Raw genomic sequence first — 12,057 nt, 5'->3', positions numbered from 1 at the left:
ACAGCAGTCTTCACACATCGAGGGCTTTGACCCAGCCAACAGCCCTCATTAGGCTGCTCTCAGGCCTTCTGAGCAGCGTTTCTTCCTGATGGATCCTGTTGCTATCTGGACCTGGGTGTTGCCATCGGCCACACTGCAACCCAAGCTGAAAAAGAGTACACTTAAATCTATTTTAAGTGTTTTAAATAAGAGCGTTAATGCATTTTTCTTATACTTTAAGTAGAATATGTTATGCTTGAGGCAAGAACGGGATGCCAGCCATTATCCAATTAAAATATTGAATGACCTGAATGCAGCGAGAGACACACCAGGGGTCTTGAGAAACAAACCTCCGTCTTTCCAGGGCAGAGACCCAGGGCAGCAATTAGCTGCATGTCCACAGCCATCTCTCTGGCCAGGAGGCCAGGCGGTGAGAGTCAGAGACACAGGAGAAGGAGGGGACACCCACATCAGTGGGGAGCAGAGACACAGGAGAAGGAGGGGACACCCACATCAGTGGGGAGCAGAGATCAGACCCGTCTATTAATAGTTCCTGAGCTTTCCCCTCTCCCAACCTCGCTGTGGTCCCGGTTCTTGGCCTAATTGCGTTTTCCAGCGCAGCGACGATGGAGTCACAGGCTGGTTCTCACCCAGCGCCACGCTGTGCCTGCATCTGAACCCCACTCTTTGTGTCTTAAACGTGCCAGAACGAGCAGGTAAAAAAAAACTGTGTGACAGTGTGTGTGTCGGTGAGTTAGAGAGAGAGAAAGAGAGAGAGAGAGAGAGAGAGAGAGAGAGAGAGAGAGAGAGAGAGAGAGAGCGTACACACATGACCTATATCAAACTCTCACATAGAGGTTTTGTGGCGATAAGGTGTTCGATGGTAATTGCACTGTTTGCTTCAATAACTCCATCTGAGGTGAAAAGAAAACAAGATATGAACTCAGCGATGCCTACCTCACACCTTTCACTTCTCTGCTCTCAGCCTGCCTCTAATTGACAAAATTCATCGCAGTCTGTTCTGTGGAGCTGCACTTATTACTACAAACACACAGATAAACAGAGACGAGACACAACTCGGATCTCCTTCCGCCAAGACACAGCCTGTCGGAGGATTCCCAGTATTGTCCCAGTGCCATCCCAGTTTCTGCCTGCCTGCCTGTCTGAACTCTACAAATGATCCATTCACACTCTGTCAGTCAGTGTGATATGTCTTCTTCCTGTTCATCCATCCATCTGTCTGTTTGACTGTGTTCATGACTAAAACACGACAACATGAACATCCCTCCAGGCACGATCTTGTCAGGGAATAGCAAAGGAGTCGGACACTGCATACTTTTTAAAAACACGATCCCTCAGGGCAAACACAGAGTGCACAAAGAAACAGACAATATGTCCAGTAGGTACTACACACCATCAGTTCATCCGTCCGACACTAATCTGTAGCTCAAATCACAGTGTACGCAACCGTGGAATAAAACATCAAAACATGTTTTCCATGCGACGCTAACACATCTCTCCAGCCCGCGCGTGGCTCCTGTCGGTTTAGCAGTTAGCACGACGCTACGAGGTGAGACACGCATGCAGAGCTGAATGAGGACAGTGGAAAACACATTTCTAATGTGATTGGCGGCCCCCTCGTTGGGAAGCATTGGCAGAGCACCGGCCATTCTGAGATTAGCTGTCAAATCCCTCTCAGTCATGAGAAATAAGAAGAGGGCTTGGCGCTAGGCTAGCTAGGCTAGCTAGCTGAATACTTATGACAGAGAGGAGGTCACTCACCAGCTTATGGAATGGCAAGCTGCCTGTGAATAACATAATCAGTGTTATTCATGGTTTATGGACACACCTCCCTGGATAGCTTGGCTGCTGTATATTCAGGACAGCTAGAAGCTAATGGCCACTGGAAACAATTGTTTGTGAGGGTGTCTTTGAGCTATCAGTCGCATTGGAAACAATTCTATTAGCAAAGGTGGCTCTAAGATATCAGTTGCATTCCGGAAAGACAGAAGGAATCGTGTCATCAGCAACCAAGCCATTTTTTCTTCCCTAAAACTGTCCCATTGATTCCCCAGATGAGTGTTTTATCCTCTCATTAGTAAAGAGGTGAATTGGCAGAAATGAGAATCCACCTGTTTCCATTTGACGACTCACAGCTCTTCTTCCAGTTTCAGCTACACAAGCGCGCTTCGGGGTGTCTTTGTTTTAAGGTTGATCAAAAGCAGGTTTCTGAGAGGGCCTGTGTGCAGCCGTCACAAAGCGCTTCATCTCCAGTTCTGGAGAGGGGCTGAGAGGCCCGACCCCAGGAGGAGCCGATACTTCCTGTGAGGCCCCCAACACATAATTACCCACAATGCCCGCTCACCCTCTCCAATCAAAGGACAGGCATTGAGACAAGTGCCATAGAGATTTTGTAATTACCCTTGACACGCAAAGGACCTTTCCTCATCCAAACCCACACAAGGATGGAGAGCTTATTAAAACTTCGAAGGCTGAAGAGGAGCAGGCGGAGAAGGAGGAGAGGAGGAGGAGGAGGAGAGAGGTGGGGCGTGCAGTGTCAGTCAGGAGACGGACAGAGAGAAACGGGAGGTCTGAACATGTTCCTTCCATCCCCTGCTGAACCCCCACTAAGGCTGTCACACTGCTGCTTCGGACCAAGCACAGCGAGGCATCTCAGGATGCCTGTGAAGCTTTCACAGTTTGGAAGATAATTAAATGTATTTACTTTACTAGATGTGTTTTATGCGTTTGTTTTGGCTGAATGGGATTGATTGCTTTATGGTACATGCAACCAAAATGCCCTCTGGAAATGAATAACGATCTGAACTGGACCCAGTGAGAGATCCATCATCACTAAACCCTTCTTCAAACAGACCCAGACCCTTTTCCTATCTTCCTGCCTGTCCCAACAGCTGTCCTAAAACATCTCCCAGGTGTAGGAAGACTACTGGAGACGAGCCTACCTTCCTGTAGACCGTCATGTTGGGGGAGTCCTCTTCTGGATCTGAGTTCCCCATGCTCCCCTGGTCTCTGGTCTCCTCCGCCATGAACGCTGACCTGAGCAGGACACAAACACCACAGAGAAGTTGGAGGAGTCAACATCCAGACCAGGCTACGTTCATCAAACCCTAATTTATCCCGGCAGTTGGAATATTGTCAATATTGGCCCAACAGCATCCCACGCTAACATGTTCGTCTCCCTCAGAGAGAGAGAGTTCAGCCTTATCGTTCTGACATTCATGGGTATGTTTGCTGCTCTCACAGGTGCAGGCACCTGTCATAGTACAGTGAGATAAGACAGCTTTGGCAGGCTAATGTGCCGACGAGGCGAAGCGAATAACAATGAGCTGAGTGAGGCTGGAGCCGCGTCAGCGCTGGGAGACACAGTGGCAGTGCGCCATGACAACAATTATGTTCTCCTCTCTGGCCTGCTCTGATTGGCCATGGATACCCGGTGGTTTTAGCATTGTACGCGTGATGCAACACAGACGTCACGAGCCGGGCCGAACTGTGTTTGTTTGTATTTGGATGAGTGTTTGTCAGCATAGCGTCAAAGGTGATCTGTGATGTATTCCGGTTGCTATGTTGAGCGGTCTTGACCATTAGGCCCCTTGGAGCCCCACCTCTGTGCTCAGACCGGCTGACAGTAGGGCCCGAAGACAGGGGCGTAGCCAGGACATTATTTCTTTTATTTGGGGTGGCACTTGATTGTCAAAAACTACTATTTTAAAACTCACACACTGCATCACTCAGAACAGCAGTTTTCTAACGGTATCCAGTGGTTAGCTGTTAGTCTCCATTGAAGCGCTGTCAGAATGCAGGTACGTTGGTTTGCGCTGTTGATGGGGGCGTGGTCCAACATGTTGCGAATATGGGGCTTGTAGCGTAAGTGACAAATGACAATATAAGACGACTTTATAAAAAAAATACTAATGAATTTTTTCAGCTTTATACCGTTTCTGTTCAGGAGGGTAAAAAAAAAAAAAAAATGTTGGGGGGCCGGCAGGGTGGCCATTCTCTGACCAATGGTGGCCGTGGCCCCCCCTGGCCACCACGTGGTTACGCCCCTGCCCAAAGAGCTAAAGAGCTCCTGTTTGGGGATTATTTATAATATCTATCTAATCCCCACAACTGCACATGCACTCTCTCTCCTCTCTCAGGGAATTAATCTAGCCCAACTAAGAATAGCCAAATCAGTCCACCGTACAACTATACTACCTTCCTATCCAACTCTAACCCCTCAACCATTGTGTAGTACAAAAAAAGTGTCAGTCTTCTAATCGTTTAGAAAGCTGAGTGAGGACTATGCTGCAGGACAGGTTCATCAAGAGTACTTAAACAGGGGAAGGCTGGAGATTCCATGAAGTTTTGTATTAAAATCCTTGTTGTTTTCCTTTTACTAACTGCATGTCCACCAGGAAAGTCTCGTCTAGGTTATGAATGTGTCTGTCAGGGCTTTGTAGCAAAATACTAACAAGGCACACAAGCTTGTTAACATGCCAACTGAATCAGAGAAACTACATATTGCCAGAGGGCAGCCTCAGGCAAGGGAATAAAGGTTTAGAGCTCAGTTTCATAACTATGCTTTGAATTGTCCAGTATACCGACTTTCCAAAATAGCATAATCCATGCTAAACATTCTCCATTGAGTGGAGGAACTTGACACGGAGGCCTGCTTTACATTTACATTTAGTTATTTAGCAGACGCTCTTATCCAGAGCGACTTACAGTAAGTACAGGGACATTCCCCCGAGGCAAGTAGGGTGAAGTGCCTTGCCCAAGGACACAACGTCATTTTGCACGGCCGGGAATCGAACTGGCAACCTTCAGATTACTAGCCCGATTCCCTAACCGTTTAGCCACCTGACTGCTTTACTGTACGAGCACGGCAACAGCTGCAGCAGACCAGCCATGCACAGCGAACACATCATAATTCAGACTGTTGAACACACACACAGAGCTGTTAAGCAGGTAGCAGGGAGTTATGTCAGCATGAGCGAGCGAGTGAGTGATCTTTCTCCGGAGCGTTTGTTTTGCCCTCCCACACGTCTCCTCCCCCATCTCCGGCTCCACACTGGCACACGCTGGACAGAGGGACCGTCCACAGACAGTTCAGAAACACTCCTCATCCTAGACATGGTCCCCGTGCTTTCAGCAGAGACAGACCAGCAGGCTGGACGAGGACCTGCGCCGGTGACACCAGGACAGCAGCAAGTCAGTAGGGAGCCGGCGTTCAAGAGAACAACTTGGTGCCCACAGAACGGCCCAGGCATGCAAATTTACTCTCCCTGATGACAGCTTTGGATGGCTGATCGTCAAGAGACCGTTTCTAGTTTCAGAGTTGACCCGATGGGGCACAGCCAGGGAGTCAGACACATGGACCATGCAGACTGGGAAGGTTGATACTCCAGACAGTCTGAATGCAGAACTGTTGCTGGAACATCAACAGGAGACGCAGGTCGGAGAGAGTTGACGTGCAAGAGACAGGAAACAAAACGTGCACGCAAAATCATGCAGAGTCAAACCCCCAAACACTGTCTCTCATGCGCACACACGCACGCACGCACACACACACACACACACACAAGGCAGATTAATACAATATCACTGACAACCAGCTGCTAATGAAGCATTCATTACCTTCGCAACAAAACACTGCCTTGTCCACTGCTCCCCTGCACTGTCCTTAGCAACAAGCAGCAATCAGGTTCATGATATAGTTGGCATGGGGGTAAACCGAGGGAAGGAGAGAGAGAGACAGAGCAGCTGGATGGTTACTGCAGTATTTCTCTTATTCCTTCTCTTCCTCAGTCCTGGCCAGGGAGAGCCACCTGGAGAGGGCTGAGAGCGGGCTGGAGAGAGGGCTGAGAGCAGGCTGGAGAGAGGGCTGAGAGCTGGAGAGAGGGCTGGAGAGAGGGCTCGAGAGCGGAGCAGTCAGTCGGAGGGATCCTGCATGTGCGCTCCTCTCTCCTTCTCTGTCTGTGCCGAGGGTACGTGTGCCTCTGTGTGTGAGAGAGAGGAGAGAGGGAGGGAGGGAGGGGAGAGAGAGACAGAGAGGAGAGAGGGAGGGTGCCTCTGTGTGTGACAGAGAGGGGAGAGAGAGTGAGAGAGAGAGCGCACGAGAGGCAGATCGAGTTGGGAGGGGGAGGGATGAGGGAATTACAGAGAAGATAAAAGAGAGAAACAGAGGGAAGAGTGAGAGACGGGGAGAGAGAGAGAGCGGATGAGCGAGGAGATGACAAAGAGAGAGCGAGAGAGAGAGAGAGAGCGAGAGAGAGAGAGAGAGAGAGAGAGACAGGGAGAGACAGGGAGAGACAGGGAGAGAGGGGTAGAGAGAGAGGGAGAAAGAGAGACGTAAAGAGTGAGAGGGGTAGAGAGGGAGAGAGAGAGAGAGAGAGAGAGAGAGAGAGAGAGAGAGAGAGTGAAGGAGAGAGAGAGTGAAGGAGAGAGAGAGAGAGAGAGAGAGAGAGAGAGAGAGAGAGAGAGAGAGAGAGAGAGAGAGAGAGAGAGAGAGAGAGAGTGAAGGAGAGAGAGAGAGAGAGAGAGAGAGGGAGAGAGAGTGAGGGAGAGAGAGTGAAGGAGAGAGAGTGAAGGAGAGAGAGGGAGAGAGAGTGAAGGAGAGAGAGTGAAGGAGAGAGAGAGAGTGAAGGAGAGAGAGTGGGAGAGAGAGTGAAGGAGAGAGAGAGGGAGAGAGAGGGAGAGAGAGAGAGAGTGAAGGAGAGAGAGAGGGAGAGAGAGAGAGAGAGAGAGAGAGAGAGAGAGAGAGAGTGAAGGAGAGAGAGTGAAGGAGAGAGAGTGAAGGAGAGAGAGAGAGAGAGTGAAGGAGAGAGAGAGGGAGAGAGAGAGACATCTCTGAAGCAGCGCCCACTGATGCTGAAAACCATCCTCATGCTGAAAACAAGAATCATTTCAAGAGGACATTGTGATGCTAATAAAAACACAAGTTTCTCAATCTGAAAGGAGAGAAACAAAGGCCATGTAAAGCCCTGAGAGCAGAAGGATGGGAGAATAGAAATGCAGATAATTAAAGAATTAATTAAATTAAATGTCATTTTAATTCTGAGACAATGCTCTCTTTGCTTCCTATTCCCCTGTCACTGTGGAGGTTGTGTTACATTGTTATTGAAAGCCAATGTATGAAACTGATATGCTCATTGTATGATTTTATATTCTGCATGTTTCAAGGCATTCGCACATTCAAGGAGAGAGAAACATTAGTCTTTTTTATCATGTCATCCTTTTCATTTCATTCTTCGGTTCTTTCTCTCTTTCTGAATAGTACAGGACCATTCAAGCATAAATGACAAACCAGAATGAATGAATTTTGTTGCTTCAATAAATTAGATTCAAAACTCCCTGAAGGAATCTTCTCCTAGAAATACATTGCATGGCCAATCTGTGAATGCATGCGTGCAAAACACACAGAGTTATTTTCTCACTCACACACACACGCACAGTTTCTCTTTCTCACACACACACACACACACACACACACAGTTTCTCTTTCTCACACACACACACACGCACAGTTTCTCTTTCTCACACACACACACATATTCAGTTAGACTCTTACTTTCTCTCTGTCTCGTCTTGGTCTCCCTGACTCTCCCTGACAAAGTCTCTCTGACTTTCTTACCATACAGCACATCTTGACCCATCATCATTCATGAACCAGCTTGCTTGTGTTGCTGCTTCCACTTGTCTGTGTGTGTGTGTGTGTGTGTGTGTGTGTGTGTGTGTGTGTGTGTGTATGTGTGTGTGTGTGGCACCCTGGACAGTGTGTCTGGCTGTGTGTTTATTTCCTGTCCCCTCCCCTCCACAGTGTTTCCTCTGAACTCGGCTCATTTACGATACGCCACAACAGAACTCACAAAGAAGTCAAGGCTCTCAGACTGAGGATAAATACATAATACAGCTGTAATTTCATTAGCTCAGTGCGGAAATACATTTCCAGAATCCTCCCAAAGATGTGATCCAACAGCCCAGGATGTTGCTCAGAGAGCCAATCCCAGCTGCTGCTTAGTGCTCTGGGGGACCAAGACATGCCAGACGGAGTGATATGCCTATGCTCACAGTGCTTACACAGCACGTTCCCCCACACAGACGAGGAGCGAAACATAACCAGTCCCCTGGTACCCTCACCCGCCCTCTCACCTCAGGCTGAGACCAACACAGGCTCAGACCAACACGGGCTCAGATCAACACGGGCTCAGACCAACACAGGCTCAGATCAACACGGGCTCAGACCAACACGGGCTCAGACCAACACGGGCTCAGATCAACACGGGCTCAGATCAACACGGCCCAGACCAACACGGGCTCAGACCAACACAGGCTCAGACCAACACAGGCTCAGATCAACACAGGCTCAGATCAACACACGCTCAGACCAACACAGGCTCAGATCAACACAGGCTCAGATCAACACAGGCTCAGATCAACACAGGCTCAGATCAACACAGGCTCAGATCAACACGGGCTCAGATCAACACAGGCTCAGATCAACACAGTGAGGCTGTGACACCGTTTCTTCCCAACCCCCACACCACATCTAGTTGAGCAGCAGTGACTTGCAGAATCCCTGTAACATCTCCAGGTCCCATCAGACAGCCCTGCCATTAAGGAGGCCCACCCATCATTAACAAGCTGGGAGGATAGACGTATCTGCATTAAGGGAGTCATCTCGCAATCTGCATTAGCGCTGATTTGTTGGAAAGCCATTCGAGTCACTCCTACTCAGATTAAACACCAGCTAGAACACATTAAAGCCACACGAGCACTGAAGGCTGACCTTCAACCATAGACTGGTTCTTATTACCTTCATTTATGTGTAAGTAGGCTGGAAACTGTGCAGTCAATGTGGCGTGTGTGATTTAGAATCACAGCATGGCCTGCTGTTGGTTTTGGAAGGCTGAGCCCATACCTCTGGGCTGTTGGGGACGTGACCAATCAGCTCCACACCTCCCTCCCCAGTGAGGATAGCTGTGGTCTGGGTTCAGACGGATGTTGAGTAATCTCTCCACTGAACAACTGCTGCTCACTTATGACAGCTCACATCCCTCCCCTCTGAAGTGTTCTGCCAGCAGGTATCTCTTCGCGTACAGGGGGAGGAGAGGAAGGAGAGAGGGGAGTAGAGAGGGCAGGAGGGAAAGAGGGAGAGAGGGGAGTAGAGAGGGCAGGAGGGAAAGAGGGAGAGAGGGGAGTAGAGAGGGCAGGAGGAAAAGAGAGAGAGAGGGGAGTAGAGAGCAGGAGGGAGAGAGGGGAGTAGAGAGGGCAGGAGGGAGAGAGGGGAGTAGAGAGGAGAGAAAGTGAAAGAGGGGAGAGTGGAGGGAGAGAAGGAAGAGAGTGAAAGAGAGGAAAGTGAAGGGTTTCTCTACTTACCTATGGAATACTCACATGGGGAATATCACATACATCAAATATGTGTTTGTGTTGTTTTAGTTTTAGACTATTATTCCTCACCATCTGTAGATGCTGAAGACTGACTAACTGGGTCTGTTCAAATCCCAGCTGTCGACAAGCTGTGGCTCCCTGCTCAATGAAGCGAAAACCCACATTGTTAGTGTCTGAGGGGGGTCTGATGTCCAGGGAGGAATTGGAGATTCTGTCTCATGTATCCTTGGTTTTCATGGTGTCATGGCATCAAGTTTTGACGGTAGACTTTTTCAAGCCTGTCTTGGACTGTGCTATCAGGGGGAGGAATTCTCTGTTCCATATCGAACAGAAAATCACTATCAGCCTGGTCTTGAATCAAACAGACTGCATCAGTCAGAGGCGCCAAAGAAATCTTTTATAGGCGTGGGTGGGCGGGGTTGGGGCACTGAAAACCTTGGGGTGGCACACCAAAATCAAAAACCCATAAGGAGTTTCAGGAGTTCTGTTATGCTGTAGTTGTAGTATACTGTATAGGCTAGTTGAAAACTGTCATTATGAGAGTTAAGGAATGGCATACTGGTATACTTTGGTTTCTTATTTTACAATGAATGCTACTAATGATCTGAAATGTGGTATGGTGGTGTGGTGGTGCGGGGGTACGGCGGTACGGGGGTACGGTGGTACGGGGGTACGGTGGTTTGCAGTCAGACTGGGGGCTGTTTTGTTTTTTGTTTTTTTTATGCAGAGAAGGGAACTGGCTTTGGTTACGGTTTGGAATGAAAGGGAGAAAACAAGACAGAGTAACACGGCGGATATCACACATAAAAAAACAACAACAAAAATGTTTTTGGACGACGTAGTTAAGGCGGCAGGCGTGTTGCTTAGGCGCCTTAACTGCAAAGTGCTGCGGGAAACGCTGGTTAACATTTTTTGTAAGAAAGCAAGAAAAAACTCAGGGGGGGCAGTGATTATATCAGGGTGCCCCCCCTGGCACCACATACCTGTAGACTCACCACCATGAACCACTTTGCTGATGTGAAAACCTACATGTCAGCACAACATTGAGTTCCAAACCTACACTTCCACGATTCCCATAAAACAAGATATGACAATTAGCTTTCAACAAAATATCTTTAATAGATATGAACATTTTTACACAGTCACAGCCCAAAGGAAACATGACCACATGTCGCAACACATGAAGGAAGGTGCAAACTGAGATGAGCATCATCTTTATATACAGGCTGTATACTGGGGGATGACGTCCTAGGGGTGAGAAGGTGACAGTGAGGTCGTCATGGGCACACGTCACACCTGGATTACACAGCAGACTGTGTAGACACACCTCTCTCTCTGAGGCGTGGCCAGGCCGGTTTACAGGTGAGAACCTCTCTCTCTGAGGCGTGGCCAGGCTGGTTTACAGGTGAGAACCTCTCTCTCTGAGGCGTGGCCAGGCCGGTTTACAGGTGAGAACCTCTCTCTCTGAGGCGTGGCCAGGCTGGTTGACAGGTGAGAACCACTCTCTCTGAGGCGTGGCCAGGCTGGTTTACAGGTGAGAACCTCTCTCTCTGAGGCGTGGCCAGGCTGGTTCACAGGTGAGAACCTCTCTCTCTGAGGCGTGGCCAGGCCGGTTTACAGGTGAGAACCTCTCTCTCTGAGGCGTGGCCAGGCTGGTTGACAGGTGAGAACCTCTCTCTCTGAGGCGTGGCCAGGCCGGTTTACAGGTGAGAACCTCTCTCTCTGAGGCGTGGCCAGGCTGGTTGACAGGTAAGAACCTCTCTCTCTGAGGCGTGGCCAGGCCGGTTTACAGGTGAGAACCTCTCTCTCTGAGGCGTGGCCAGGCTGGTTGACAGGTGAGAACCTCTCTCTCTGAGGCGTGGCCAGGCTGGTTGACAGGTGAGAACCTCTCTCTCTGAGGCGTGGCCAGGCTGGTTGACAGGTGAGAACCTCTCTCTCTGAGGCGTGGCCAGGCTGGTTTACAGGTGAGAACCTCTCTCTCTGAGGCGTGGCCAGGCCGGTTTACAGGTGAGAACCTCTCTCTCTCTGAGGCGTGGCCAGGCTGGTTGACAGGTGAGAACCTCTCTCTCTGAGGCGTGGCCAGGCTGGTTGACAGGTGAGAACCTCTCTCTCTGAGGCGTGGCCAGGCTGGTTGACAGGTGAGAACCTCTCTCTCTGAGGCGTGGCCAGGCTGGTTGACAGGTGAGAACCTCTCTCTCTGAGGCGTGGCCAGGCTGGTTTACAGGTGAGAACCTCTCTCTCTGAGGCGTGGCCAGGCCGGTTTACAGGTGAGAACCTCTCTCTCTCTGAGGCGTGGCCAGGCTGGTTGACAGGTGAGAACCTCTCTCTCTGAGGCGTGGCCAGGCTGGTTGACAGGTGAGAACCTCTCTCTCTGAGGCGTGGCCAGGCTGGTTGACAGGTGAGAACCTCTCTCTCTGAGGCGTGGCCAGGCTGGTTGACAGGTGAGAACCTCTCTCTCTGAGGCGTGGCCAGGCCGGTTTACAGGTCAGCGGATCTCAGAGCACACGTGACAGAGGTCAGGATTTACGCTGCGTATTTACACGTCATCACACACAGTACCGATTTACTCTACAGAGAGTACAGTAGAAAAGGATCAAACATCTCTGGTTTGAGTTATCTGGGAACATGCTGCGGATCAAGACTGGGACACTGCCGTTACACATCCTCACCACCAGGTGGCACTTG

At 49.7% G+C, this 12,057-nt stretch overlaps 1 protein-coding gene across 1 annotated transcript in view; it reads right to left on the bottom strand.

Moving 5' to 3' along the window:
• LOC136949446 (regulator of G-protein signaling 6-like) overlaps nucleotides 1-5,686 on the bottom strand; it is a 28,478-nt gene extending 22,792 nt beyond the window's left edge. The window contains exons 1-2 of the mRNA XM_067243739.1: nucleotides 5,620-5,686; nucleotides 2,943-3,036 (exon numbers count right to left, since the gene is read on the bottom strand). Of these exons, the coding sequence (XP_067099840.1) occupies nucleotides 2,943-3,026 (84 nt within the window). The 5' untranslated portion in view covers nucleotides 3,027-3,036; nucleotides 5,620-5,686. The remainder of the gene's footprint in view (nucleotides 1-2,942; nucleotides 3,037-5,619) is intronic.
• Nucleotides 5,687-12,057: the final 6,371 nt, after the last annotated feature.

The sequence above is a fragment of the Osmerus mordax genome, chromosome 9 (assembly GCF_038355195.1).
Source record: "Osmerus mordax isolate fOsmMor3 chromosome 9, fOsmMor3.pri, whole genome shotgun sequence".
Lineage (NCBI taxonomy): Eukaryota > Metazoa > Chordata > Actinopteri > Osmeriformes > Osmeridae > Osmerus > Osmerus mordax.
This window is presented reverse-complemented; position numbering and strand designations above follow the sequence as displayed.